This window comes from Lutra lutra, chromosome 3 (assembly GCF_902655055.1).
Source record: "Lutra lutra chromosome 3, mLutLut1.2, whole genome shotgun sequence".
Classification (NCBI taxonomy): domain Eukaryota; kingdom Metazoa; phylum Chordata; class Mammalia; order Carnivora; family Mustelidae; genus Lutra; species Lutra lutra.
Window position 1 is genome coordinate 63,238,481 of NC_062280.1, and position 14,759 is coordinate 63,253,239.

Here is a 14,759-nt window from a genome sequence, read left to right on the forward strand (position 1 = left end):
CACCTGAGTGACGAGTTCAGTCCCGTGACACTTGGTGAACCCAAACACTCTGCTGATGGAGCCCAGTTGCTCTAATTCTGGGGTATGGTGACATGAACATCCCTTTCCCTCAAGAAGCTTGTAGTCTCCTGGAGTGAGGAGGGGGAAGGGGAGAGCCAGAACCTAAATGCATGGGTTCACCAAGCAGAGTCATAAATGGGCACTGCTGTCCCAGCCCTGCAGGACACATACATGCACCGTGGACCAGGGATCCAAACAAATGGAAGGAAAACCAACGTGGATGAACTACTAGGCTTCATGAGACCAAGGGGTGTCAATGTGGCCATGTCAGGCAAAAGGTTCGTTTTATAATAAGCCAAGAAGATGGGGTTGGCCAGTATGGAAAATGTCATCTAATTTAGCTTAAACATAGCAGGCAAGGGATGGGGGCAGTAAGTTGGTGTCGTTTAAAATCGGGCGTGTGAGCCCTCATGCAGTGGAAGTGAAGGGAGCCTGGGGGAAGGAGCGACTTTGAAATCATGGGCGCAAAAGACGGCGGGGGGGGGGGGGGGGGGGGGGGGGGGACGGACGGTAGAAAGGAGAAAGAAGAAAGCACAGGCAGGGGGTCAGTGAACTAAAACTCCACACTTAGAGCCGGAACTCATTTTTAATTTGAATACAGGTTTTAAAGCCCGGTTGACTCCCTCGTTTGAAGTCTTCACTTCCCCTCTTGGTTTCTCTGCAGCCTGCTTGTCATTTGTTCTGGCGCAAGTGGGATTAAGTCATCCCAGACTCAGAGGGGTTGCGGAGAGGTCCTGGCGTTTTCCGTGGTCGGTGAGAGTTCCACGGGGCTAATCTGTGTTCTTCCTTCCAAGGTGGACCGAATGTCTTTCCCTTGCGGCTGCACTAAAGAAGGATGTAGTAACACAGCAGGTAGAATTGAATTTAATCCGATCCGTGTCCGGACTCACTTTTTGCACACAATCATGAAACTTGAACTGGAGAAAAACCGGGAGCAGCAAATCCCCACGCTGAACGGCTGCCACGGCGAGATAAGCGCTCACAGCAGCTCCATGGGCCCCGTGGCGCACTCCGTGGAATACTCTATCGCAGACAATTTCGAGATCGAAACGGAGCCCCAGGCGGCGGTGCTGCACCTGCAGTCGGCCGAGGAGTTAGATTGCCAAGGCGAGGAGGAGGAGGAGGAGGAGGACGGCAGCAGCTTCTGCAGCGGGGTCACGGATTCCAGCACGCAGAGCCTGGCGCCCAGTGAGTCAGACGAGGAGGAGGAGGAAGAGGAGGAGGAAGAGGAGGAGGAGGAGGACGACGACGAGGACGACGAGAAGGGGGACAGCTTCGTGGAAGGTTTGGGTCCCCATGCGGAGGTCGTCCCTCTGCCTTCCGTCCTCTGTTATTCCGACGGCACAGCCGTCCACGAGAGCCACGCGAAGAATGCTTCTTTTTACGCCAACTCTTCGACTCTGTATTACCAAATCGATAGCCACCTTCCGGGAACGCCTAGCCAGATCTCCGAGAGCTACTCCGAGAGAGATCCTGTGAAGAGCGGTACCCTCTCGCTGGTGCCTTACACCATGACCCCGGAGCAGTTCGTGGACTACGCCCGCCAAGCTGAGGAGGCCTACGGCGCCTCCCACTACCCCGCTGCCAACCCCTCTGTCATCGTCTGCTGCTCCTCTGCCGAAAACGACAGCGGCGTCCCCTGCAGTAGCTTATACCCCGAGCACAGGTCCAACCACCCTCAAGTGGAATTCCATTCCTACTTGAAAGGCCCCTCCCAGGAAGGGTTTGTCTCCACGTTGAATGGTGACAGTCGCATTTCAGAGCACCCTGCGGAAAATTCTTTGAGTCTGGCAGAAAAGAGCAGATTGCATGAAGAGTGCATCAAATCACCCGTGGTTGAGACGGTCCCCGTGTAGTAGCCTAAATGCTTCTGGGACCGCCTCTTCTCTCATGGAAAGCACTGTATTTCATCGGATTTCCTGGGCCCCGTGGTGGTTTAAACTGAGGACCAAGAAAAACCCGGACTGTGGTGAATCTTCCTGACTGTATTTTGTTTTCTCCTTTCTAGCTGCGTGACTGTGGCATTGCACAAATACAGTCTCTATGAGGATTTTAAAAGATTTCCGACTGTTTTGATAGAAAAATGCTAATTTAAAAAAAAAGCCTATCTCGCAGTTGCCTACCTGTCAAACTGTGTGAAACCTGTCAAGCTGTGTAGATCAGAGCTCCAAGTTTTGGATTATCGGGCCTGTGCAAGATTGTTAACTAAGACTGGGAAAGAGTAAGATTTAGAGTCCTAATTTTCGATAAATCTGAAGATGACGGTGACTTTTTACTGTAAAAGTAATTATTGTAAGAAAAAGATTTAACCGTTCCATGTGTATTTTATTTATGGTAGCTAGAAGTCACGTTTTGATGAAAATGAACAGCAGCATGTTCTTTTAAGCTGAAGACACACAGTACCACCGAGCACGCCCACATGGATTGCCTCTGGAATCCATTCACGTTTTTATGATCATGACTGATCAGATTTGCAAATACTTTCTTAAGGGTGAAATAGGCCTATTTTTGCTATTTTGGACAAATAAATGAGTCTATATGTGCAGGTCCTTACACAGTTTTCTCTAAAGTTAAGAGTTAGGACAATCCTCTGGTGAGGGTCCAGTCATTGCCCTCCCTCAGTTGACTCCACAGAGATGGAGGTAGAAGGAATTGCCTTTCTTTTTTAAACGGCATCATCTTGGTTCTTAGCTTGGACAGCACCTTTAAACTCTACTCCCCTACATCCAAATGCACTTTAGTGCCCCTTCATGGTACCTTGTGAGGGGTGGGGACTGAGAACCCTTTGAGATGAAAATTTAAAAAAAAATTTTTTTTTTAAATCTGTAACTAGTATAAGGTTCATATAATTAATATAGAGGAATCATCCAATGATACTTTATGAAGGAAAAATGACCTATTTTCCTTCGCCACTCTGAAGACCTAACTCAGTAAAAGCAGAGGAGGCAGAGGAAACCTCGAAGAGACACATCCTCAGCGACCAGCCTTTTCTACAGCGTGATCAATCCATCTCTACAAAATGAATATATAAGGAGATTTCCTTTTAGTGACTAGCTGATTGAAGGGGGGGCCTCTACCCAAATACTCAACTAGGCCTTACTTTTCTGAAGCGTTTTGATTTCTCTTGCCTGGGACAATTAGCAGAACAGTCCAGAATGCATTGAATACTTTCTAATTACCTCATGTTCTCTTATTAAAGGGGACAGATAGAAATTAAAAACATGCACTCCCCACCTTTAGATTATCTGCACTTGGTTCGTCGGAGGACTTCTAAGATCCCGTTTTCCTGTACATTAATTTACCTAAATAGTGTGTTCGACCTTTTTTCCCCCCAACGCAATATGACTATGCTAAGTCTGTTTCCTATTTTCGACCTTCTGTTATTCTATCATTTCACATTTTATGCCTCTTTGAAATGTGGACATGCCTTGCTATTTAGTGACTGCATCGCTAATTTTTATGTCTTTTAGACTTAGGTGTTTAGAAATATGGATATAAATATATTGTAGATCTCAATTCCTTAAAAAATACTATTTTGTTTCATTGAGCTTAAAAATGTTCGATCTCGAGAAAGTCCTCCAATGGAAACGTTTCTACTAAAACTTGACTTGGGGAAAACATGTTTCTTTGGCAGCTCTTCCACTGTGCATTTGGTTCCTGCCCTGTCCCTACCCCTCCAGGGGGCCAAATTTATAACCATGAGTGTTAACATTAAAGGAGCTTTGGATTTGTCCTTATGGAAGTAGCAGTAATGAGGGCAGGGATGTGACACTTGAATGATAAGCCCTTCGGGTTAATCAGATTAGGGTTTTGCTCAAATCTCTGTAGTATATCTCATGTTGTCTACAAAGTTACACTTTTTAGTGCTTGATTTCCAAAATTGTTTCCCTTATCAATACAATCTAAAGAGCACAGGCCCAAAGAAAAATGACAAGAGGCTACTTACTGATCCTTCATTTAGGCATGTGAAAAAAATCACATGTGCCCTATTTGTGGGACTGTTACAAGCCCTTGAAGTATTTACTCGTGAAGCAGTCAGCATATCTTGGAACACAGACTGTGGCAGTGGTAGGGCAAGGGGAGAAGTGACCCTGGCTGGGACAAAGTTGAAGGGTAGAATGTTCGCCCAGTTTCTGCAAGGATAGATACTTAATTTGGTTCAGCTTTGTATTCTCAAGAAGGTTGATGCCTACTTGTTCGTTTGGCTAGGTCTCTGTTTTGTAGCTTCATTTCCAAAAGGATGCTTAACCTAGAAACAGGCAAACAAAAAAATTAGAGCTTTTTCCCCTATCTGTCCGATTGGGGTTGAAAGTCACTGTGCACAGAAAGATTAACCTTCCAAACATGATTTCCATTCCAAATTTTCATACATATAATCTAACCCCTAAACATCTCCCACAAACTACATATACAAATTACCTATTAAAATACTCCCATAACACACACACACACACACACACACACACACACACAAAATGTGTACCACACCCTGGAGAATGACAGATTTTAGGCAACGGCCATTAATAAATACTGTATTTTTCCCCACCCTAGAACTTGATTGGGTTTTATGATAAAAAAAAAAAATAAGGTCTAGAAAAGAGGATAATTTGTAAAGCTATAGTCTGAAAATGTTGGGTCAAAGTTGCAAATAATATTAATGATAGATTCATTTCTTTGTTACTTCCTTTCCCAGAAACGCTGAAGAGAGCACAGTGTTCCATCTGACAATTTTTTCCCCCTTAATAGCCCTTCTATTCAACAAAAACTGCCCACATACCAGGAGAGCTCCACAGTTTATCTAAGCTTTTGAAAATGGGGGTCAAGCTGGATGCAGTCGGTTGGGGTAGTTAAGATCTTTATGCTGAGACACAGCAGCTGCTGTGTTGTCCCCATAGTATATCTAACCAAATTACTTTTTTTTTTTTTTTTTTTTTTTTTTTCTGACGCACAGCTTTGTAGTCCTTCACTGCCTGTGGCAGAGCTTCCTGTTTTGGTCCCTGTTAACACCGGCCCTATACTTTTTACTGGGACGAAATTCCCAGTTAGAATCCAGACCAGATTGATTTGCAAGTCAAGTGGCTAGAGCAGCTTGCATTTCCTTTGTCATTCTAGGTTTCCTTTGGGAGAAAGAAGTCATCGAAAGAGATTTACTTAAGTACCCTCCCTCAAGGTTTAATCATGGATTATTAAGACATAGGGAAAATTTGTTCCACTCCTGTCTTTTGTTAGCTGAATAATACAGTTACTTTAAAAAGTCAACCTTTTATTTGTGATAAACCATGTTTTCCCCAGTGTCCCAGCCACATGTAAAATGTAAAAATAATATTGAGTCATAAAATCTTCACAATCATCTATGGCCCAGCAATAACCATTCCCACCCCCCGCCGCCCCCGCAGGTGGTGGTGGGGGGGGCACTGTGAATTACAGAAACACTGGCCACAAAATAATCAAGAAAAAAAAGAGATTATAAGTAATTATGTTCTCTTTTTTTACACTCTAACAGATGATGTCTCGGCAAAATTCTGGTTTGGTTGTCATTAAACAGGGAAATAGATATGATTTATTTGCTATAAATTAACATGTCACTGCTTCTCTGATTAAACTTCTGATACTGTATAAGTTTTTAACTCTTTGGTCTTGATATTTAGAATTTACTAAATATCAACTCTATCAACAACTATTTATAGAACACCTACTCTTTTAGAGGAAGTAATAAAAAGAGGAGGTGAGCACTGCACGTTCTACGGGATTGTGGTGATGAAGAGTAGCATGAAATAGTCAAGCCTCACTGTAATTCTTCTGACTGGTGATTTTATACCATGACCTAGAAAAAGTGACGTCAATCCTTGTCTAATTACATGCGAACTGTAACGAAAAGGATACTTCTTTTCCCTAAATTAATGAAATTCACTGGATGCTCTTTTTCTCCTCTCTCCTATCCAGAATTTCTGAATTAAATCTAGACTTAGAGGAACTGAATCGAATGAAGAGATTTTCAGCTAATTGCTTCTTCAGTGTGAGATCTATATAAGTAATGCTAAATTTATACTAGCAAACTCCTACCAGAGAGTTTCTAAAGCTGGTTGCCTCATGTATAAACCAGGAAACATTTCAGGAAAACTTTAAAACAATGATATGGAACATAGTCCCTCTTACTTCTATTTATAAACAAACAGCATAAAAATTTAGCAAAACCATAGTTCCGAGTTCCAAAGTCATTATTGCCCTGTAGCCTGTAGAAAACAGAGGTCCTTCGGGCCACCTCAATTTTCCCTGGTGTTACAAAACCATCAAATGAGCAGGTGGAAAATGGACATTCTCAGAAGTTAGATAAAGACTGTTTTTTTAAAAGGTGCCAAGAAGCCTTCCACCTCTCCAAACACGACTTCCCTTCCTCTTAAAAAATGGCATCTGCTCCTTATTCTCTCACGGAGTTTAGAGCGTCATTACCCTAACCAGTGTATAAAATACCAACCTTAAGTGGAAGTACCTTCTTACTTTCAAAGGCAAGACTTGGGTGTAACTTGAAACCAGAACTATCTGTGTATCTTTACCACAACTAACATGGAAAGCTTAAAGCCTTAATCCCTCCCCGTTCTAACACAAATTCGCCACTTCTGATGATATTATTCTGAGATCTGCTAATTCGTGCTCAAGTAACTTAAATATCGAAGCCACTTGCCACAGCTTTGCACAAATAGCACAGCTCAACAGATGTCTTCTGTCGCATTAAGGAATTTAATTGACTTAATTTAACTGAATATCCGCAATGGAAAAGCCCACTAAAATTAGGGAGGTGTCAGGGTGGGTCGAGGATGGAATCTAAGCGTAATAAGTGGTAGTGTCTCCTGGGGAACTGGAACGTTTCAGCAGAGCTGAACACCTAGAATGTTCATCGGGAAAACTAGATTTATAAGGGGCAGCCCGAAACCTAGAAGGGGCAGTGACAATGCTGAAACGCAGAGCCCCGTTGGTGTTCCCATCTGCTGCCCACCGTCCACATCAATTAACGTCTTACTCTCTAAAAATCATCTGATGCTTGCTTTGAAAAATGAAAAAACACCGAGCTCCAACACGCTAAAGAGACTATTTTTAAGATTTAGACACATTTCATATTAAAGTGACTGACAGACTGTTGTCAAAAGTGATGAATATGGGAATAAAAGAGCTTTTTAATATTTTACCTGTCAAATCTGCATATTTAATGTGACTTTTTAAAATAGTCACTTCTAAGTTTTACTTCAACTCCTCTCAGCTTTTCAGCTAGACCATGAGACCCCCTTCCAGCCAACCAGTGCTGGTGGGGTTTTTTGTTTATTTTCTTTCCTATCAGAAATATTCAGACTCAAAGCTTGATACGACCTGGGTTTTACCTGGTCAGTGGTCCTGCAGTTGGTCTAACTTTGGGCTGTCTGGAGAATAGACAGAATGCCTTGGGTTTTTGATCTTTGACAGTAGTAATTCAGACAAAATAATCAGAAGCAGGAAGGTAAATATAACCAGATTCAAAGCCTAAACCAGCCCATTCTTTATATGCAGCTACTATAATCTAATTAACAGCCTGGAATTTTAGTAAATAGAGGTACATGTTACATTTGTGGAAAATGAAGTAATTTCAAAGATTTAAGTCATATTGTTGACTACTTTCTTTCACTTGTGATAAATATATCACTCTACAGGGTAATTGTTTCTTAGTTGCTACTTTATACCTGCTTATAATTCAAGAAAAGTCAGCTCTAGTGTGTCATTTTATTTCATCTCATGAGTTGCTGGCAGAACTCAAGTTTCAAGAGAATATGATAGAATTTATTTTGGACAACATTCGCATTTAATGTGCTAATGATGACATTCCTTTCTTTGCATTACTTATTACCATGGTGATAATCAAATCATTTCGGTAACTCTCATTTTAGTGACATGTATGAGGCCATTTCAGTATTTTAAGATAATGTATATTGATTCAGAGGATTTAGGAAAAGACAAATTTATGGTAGAAATTAGCCTTGCCTTGGTCTAAGTGAATTTATGTGGCCTGATTGAATGGTTTTAGTGGAGATTTTGGAATAACTGTTTTGCTAGGTATGCCTTTCCCTCTATTTTGGCTTTTCCCTAATATTTTTATCTTGCTTGGGGGTATTTTAAAAGTTACTTACTGGTGAGTATTTGGGAGGACATTGATTTAGAAAATATCTCTTTAAAACTTATCTAAGCTCCTCTATCACCAGAGAACTTTATCAGGTCTTACTGCCATGCTATATAAGACCAGAAACCCTACGTCAGGAATGTGCCCTCCCAATATGGTTTTGCTGTTGTCTCTACATAGGAAGCCTATTCAAAATTAAATGTGAATTTTAAACCTTGTAACTTAATTTATCCAATTTTGGTTTACTTCTCTTTTTTTATCTTGGTCAGCAAGTTTTTCCCTTAGCCATAAAGAAAGCCACCCATCTTTAAAACAAATTCAAAGGAATTTGAAATTTTACTTATTTATTTTTAGAAATTCTATTTCAATATTTAAAAAATAAAAAAAGGAAGGAAGGAAATAAAATCAAAATCTGAGTTCTCCCAAAGAGGAAAAACCTAAATATCTAAGCCTAAGAAATAAATTGCCTGGGGTTATTGGTTTTTTTTTAATTAAGTGTTGTTCCTTGGATGCTTTATTGATATCCAAATAATATCTGAACTTGATAGCCTGTAAATTTTAGTAGTTGGCACAGTCATTTCCTTTGTACTATAATTAAATAGGGTCCCCTGCCAAAGGTTACACTCTGAATCTTAATTCATTAGGCGCTAGTCATCCCAAATGGGTATCTTAGACTAGTTTAATCTTTTCACGGATTCTCAGAATGGCCAACTGTGTGTGAATAATGAAAAGTTTGAGATTCTTGTGTATTCTTCAAATTTTATAGTCCTGAGACTAGAAGAGATCTCCAGAGGTCATCAGCCTCATCCATCTATCTCCAGGGAGGGCTGTCATTCAGAGATGCCCAACAGGAGAGATACCCATCTATTCTTAACATCTCTAGGGAAAGTGGTTTCCTTGGCAACACAATCCAGTTCTCTTGGGTTTTTCTCCCAATAAAAAAATATCTTGGCCAGTCTTTGTGGGCTAAGCACCTGGCAACAGTTGTGGTGATTTGGGCCATTGTCCCGGCAGACTCAAAAGACACTGAGTTCCCTCTTACTTAGATGATTATTGTATTTGATGAAAATAAGTCTCCTAAGAAATTAGATTCTTAAAAAATAAAGATGTGAGTATTGAGACCATGTTCAATAACACAACCTGCTTTCAACAACCATGAAGGTAGTTTTTTTTTACATTTTTATTTTTCATTTGTGTTCACCAGTGCTGTAATATCAAGAGGTAATGTCAAGAAAGGTGACTGTTTCAGAACCCCAGTGACAGACATCAGAGTTAGGATCAAGTGACTTGACTTGCTCAATTTTCTGAGAAGTGACAATGACATAAAGTGAGCATTTTCTAACTTCTTGCTTCTAAATAAGTACCTTCTCATTAATCTTTCTTTACCCTAAGATGACAAATGAGAATCTCAAGCTTTTCCACTCCTTCTGGGGAAGATGTGACTAGTTTTGGAGAGTCTGCTGTGGAATAAAACAACTCCAGAGAATTAGTCAGCCACCATTCCATCCCAGCCTTTGTCCCCATGTCATTTAAACAATGGCTGCCTGCCTTCTCAGGGATCAGCAGAATGATTTGAAAATTTGTCATCTTGAAAAGGCCTGAAATCGAAGGGAGGAGTCTGGGAGGATGGTGACCCCCCCCACCCACCCCATTCCATCACTTGACCTAAGCACCCCCTTGCAGCTTTCAGAGCATTTTCTGTTTGCTCAGAGTTGCTTCCAGCTCTGAGTCAGAACTAACCGAAGATGAAGAGCACTCCTAAAATCAAGGTTTCCTTTCTCCATGGGATTTTTTTCCAACCTAGATACAGCTGCTTTTCTCCCCAACTCAGATGTTCTTGGTGAAATGACAGCCACATCAGTGTGGTTGTTCCCCACAAATAACACTGGGGGAAATAACCCTTTTTGCTTTAAAAAAAAAAAAAAAAGCTATAGAATGTTTATGTAAAGAATGTTGAATAATTTGGCCCATGTTTTAATTGACTCTAGACACCTCTATGGAAATAAGTCTGAGGCGTAGTTTGTGAAACATGTTTCAAAAGTGTTTGATGTAAAATAAATGCTAGACATTTACAGTACAGACATAGTTAAAAAAAATTAAAAACCTGTAGATTACAACTCTGTTCCTAAGAACCTCAGCCTTTATTGTGTCTTAGTAAAGTTGATCTGCTTTCATTTTAGTTTAATGCATTTCTGGTGTAATAGCCTCTTAAGATAGAACTATTAATACATATGTACTGGTTAATGCCTGTTAATGCAGAAAATGGCACTTTGTTATTTCAATGTGTTTCCTTCAATGTCACAGGGTATAACAATTTGATAGGAAAAGGTCATTTGACACTGGTCAAAAATGCATTTTCCCCATTTAAAATATGTATGTATAATTGGTTGCATAGACAAATGGCACCTTTTGCAGTATCTTTATCTTGATCATAGTCTTAGATGTCAACTGTGTCTCCACTCTCCAGCTGCCATAAAATTCGGAACATTTGCAAATTCTGGTGAAATCAAGTGAGCTGAATGTAATGGTAGATCAAAGAATCCAAAGGACTTGAGTGTTATCCTTCAGTCTATGTTGAACCATTCAGACGTTGGGAATGGTCTTTACACAAGGGAAGTCTTTTGAGAGTGTTCTTTTGTTTTGTTTTGGTTGGATTTTTTGGTTTGTTTTTTGCTGACAAAAAAAGTAATTTAAAAACCCAGTGAGATAAACTCACTGTAACATTGTTTTGACACTATGCTTGGTTTTATCTCTTAGTTGATTTCTGTTATTACTTTTTACTCAATTTCAACAGTATTTCAATAGACCTTTTCTTATTGTTATGTTCAATATAATCACTCAGAAAAAGTGGAAAGGGAAGAAAATCAAACAACAGTTCATACATATAATCGCTTTACACTAAAACGTCATATTTATGTCACACAGTTTCTAGATTGATTTCTCTTGTGTATAAGTTATAACATCAAAGATGCCAAAGGGTATATAAAATAAGCTACAATAATATTCAACAGAACTTAACCTGGATCTTATGTTGTAATAATTTATTCATATTAGATGTAGTCTTCTGTATTTATATTTTCAGTATTTATTATGAATGACATGGAAATTCGTGTATTTATTGTGGCTTTTTATTGCAGTGTGTATATATAAATCACAAATAAGCATTTTTAAGTCTTATCCTTAAGTTTCTTTTATTAGTGGCACTTGTATTATGCTGTACTTTTTATTATATATTGTACAATATCTTGTCCATTTGTTTGCAGCAGAGTAAAACCGGTTTCTAAGTTGTATCTATTGTTGCCTTCTTTTGTATTTTGTGTAAATCTTTTGTTCTCACATACCGAGCTGTCACAAAACACACAGGAATACCTCCTTCCCTCTGTGTAACAGATAGAGTCTTAAAACAGTGTGTGAAACCAGCTCCTGTGAATGACTTATTACATTATCATCTCAAAGACGTGTTAACTTTATTATGATTGATCCCTGAGTGGAGATGCTGTTAACATTTCCCTTCCTCAACTGTTCAACTCCTTCATCAAGTAATGATGTGTGAACAAATATGAGGGCCAGAGAGGAACTCCCTATTCAAATGAATTTGGGAGGATATTTTGAAGAAGACAGATCCAATCTCTTGTGAATGGTATCCTGTAATACACCTGACTAGTAGTATTTTTGTTTTGCTCTGCTTAACACAGACTCTGTGTGATTTGGTGCTTAGAATACATGCGTACACAGAGCACAGATAAAAGCTTACCTGTCTGGTAATGCTGAATTAAGGTAACCTTTTATTGGCAATAGAACAAAGAGAAAATGGATCCTTCCTCATCTCCTATTATATACAAGTCACTATCCTCAAACAACTTGTTTTCCTACTCTTGGGACGCTAGATTTCTATCTTTGTCAGTGCTGTCATAATACGTGATTGTGTGAACATACTACAACTCCAATTTGATCATGTTGCTCTCTCTTCTGATAGTCCTTCCTCACTGACAACAAGATAAAATCCAAATTCTGAGATGCCCCACGAGATCGCCCAAGATCTGGGCACAGCAAACATTTCCAGCCTTTGTGTTCATCAAGCTGTGTCTTTGTTTTGCATGTCCTCCTTTGCCCACAAGACAGACTGCTTAGACCTTGCCCACTACTCCATTTTTCACCGCTTCTGTTCGGCATGCCCCTTTCAGAACACACACCCCACAACCCTGTTCTAGCGGCACAACTCTAAGGACCGTCTGCCCATTTTTCAAGAGAAAACTTAAATGTCTCTTCCTTTAAGTTGCCTTTCTGATTCTCCTAAAACTGGATTACCTGCTCTTCTATACCTAATCGGGACATTTCCCTTCACTTTCTGCTGCACTCACTTATTTAGGTACTTATTCCCTCTACAGGACTCCCTGAGAACCGAAAATGTGTCTCTACTCTTCATATTCTTGGCATCCATCCATTTAGTGCCTGGAACAGAGCAGACACACAAAATGTTTGCTGATATATTTGCGGTACAAGAAGGAAGGGTACATTTACAGGAGTCCAGATGAGGGAAAGATGGCCGGCTGAAAAGGAGGAGAAGAAGTCAGACTCAAGGGGAGGGAGAATTTCACCTGGTAGAGGACATTCCATATTCCACTTTATGGATGAGCTCGAGGAGAGTCTGAGTCAGGACCAAGTCATCCCCTTCTGCGCAGGGCAGAGGGACGTTGATAAGAGCAGATGATTTGCCTTTGGAAAAAATGAGCAATCAGCCAAGAATCAATTCAGATACTGCAAAGTTCTGAGAACCAGTCCAAAGAATCTGACTTGTACCCTTAGGGAAATAGGGAGATCCCAAAGACATCATGAATCAGAGTAGTTGCAGTGTTTGGCAAGATTAGAATGCCACAGTAAAAATTTTCACTGTAGCTATTGCAATCACTATTCTTTCATAATAATAATAATAATAATAATAATAATTGCAGAGAACCTACTGTTTAGAACACTGTACTAGACAATGAGAGGGCAGTGGTACACAAGACAGGCCGGACCCCCCCCCCCCCCCAGACCAGCCAGGATAGGGGTCTGGGTGATTATGGCAAAGAAAAGGTCAGTTATTTGAAGCTCTACTGAGGTGTGAGAGATTAACAGTAATGACAAGAGGGGTGCCTTTGAACTGCAATGCAGATCTGACAAGGCCTCAGGCCAACTCGCAGGGAGCCCCAGAGCCGATATTGCCCACTGGAGTTGTCCCCTAGTGAGCCAAAAATGTCAGATCTTTAGGTCCCCACCATGACCAGTCACTGGATGTGAATACCCCAGGTAGGTCATGCTTTTGAGCGAGACATCTCTCTGCAGCTGAGGCCATCCCCAAAGGAGAAGTTTGCTCTGATATCAATTTGGGTGGTACAGCTCCACGTCAATCACATCAGAAGAAGAAATGAAGACATGTAACAGTTATGAGATCAACGTAAAGTTTTGAACTTAGATGGGGGGGGGTGGGGAATGAACACATATATTTACCAGTACTATGGTTGGGAATTCTCTTTGTTGGAATCTCTCAACAAAGTCTCCGCTAATGCTTTCTCCTAGATGGTTTCCATGCACAAGCCCCCTATGATTACCACCACCCTGTCAGGATGGAACAGCCTCTGCTTCTTTGTCAAGTTTTCACTGGTAAAGCAAAGCAGCAAGCCAATTACTGAGATCATTCAGATGAAAATTTTACTTTTGCCTGAATTAGCCAGAGAATTGAAGCATAAATAGACCTTTTCACTTGACTGATTGAGATAATTGCCTCACTTTTCTAGGGGAGACCTATAGCTGGGAGGCTGTGTTTGGTCACCAAAACATGTTTGTAATATGCATTATTGACTTTTCTTGAAACAACTATGCTTGGCTCGGTGCCACACAAACGCTTGCCCTCATGAAACAACACACAGTAATACCATACCTGGAAATACTCAAGGCTTGGAGTCTTTCATTTGGGGCCAGCCCCAAAACACACCAGCTCAGACCTCCAGAAGAAGTAAAATGGCATCTAGGGGGGTCTGGGAGGAGGCAGCAGAGCAGGGGGTTGGCTCGGTGGCTAAGATTCAGGAAGTGAGAATTAGCTCCAGGTGCATTTGAACAAATGGCCTTTCCTGAAAGGAGTGGGTAGGTGGACTTGAAAGGAACATGTAATTTCCATTTATTATTGGAGGGGTGAGAGGAATTCATAAAGAGACCTGAGTAGGGGCAGACATTAGAGCAACAGCAGGACTCAGATCACAGCCTTCGGCCTGGCTCCTGTGGAACAGAAGCTTTCTCTAGCAGCGTGGGATGCGGGGAAAGAGAGATTCCAAAGAAACAGCACCGCGTCTGAGGTTTCCGCAGCATGGACTATCTGGTGGCCTGCCGTTTCCACCACACGGTCAGCGATGACCTAGAAAATTCACTGAAGAGCAAGATACGCATCAGAAAACCCCTCACATACTTGAATTCTAGGAGAAATGGTCGGCATGTGTCTGTAATTACTTTGGGATGGCTCCCCTTGCTGGCCGACTGGCAGAACGTCTTAGATCCTGAATACGCGTGGGAGGACATCCCC

The 14,759-nt window shown here is 41.0% G+C and overlaps 2 protein-coding genes across 9 annotated transcripts in view; one reads left to right on the plus strand and one right to left on the minus strand.

Annotated features, from left to right (window-relative positions):
• The window catches only part of CSRNP3 (cysteine and serine rich nuclear protein 3), a 205,272-nt gene extending 198,173 nt beyond the window's left edge, over positions 1–7,099 (plus strand). For all 8 annotated transcript variants that reach the window (XM_047721999.1, XM_047722000.1, XM_047721996.1 and 5 more), the window contains one exon: positions 855–7,099. In XM_047721999.1, the coding sequence (XP_047577955.1) occupies positions 855–1,916 (1,062 nt within the window). In that variant the 3' untranslated portion in view covers positions 1,917–7,099. The remainder of the gene's footprint in view (positions 1–854) is intronic.
• Positions 1–14,759, minus strand: part of LOC125095498 (sodium channel protein type 3 subunit alpha) — a 1,188,574-nt gene that overhangs the window by 548,712 nt on the left and 625,103 nt on the right. The gene's annotated exons all lie outside the window — the stretch shown is intronic.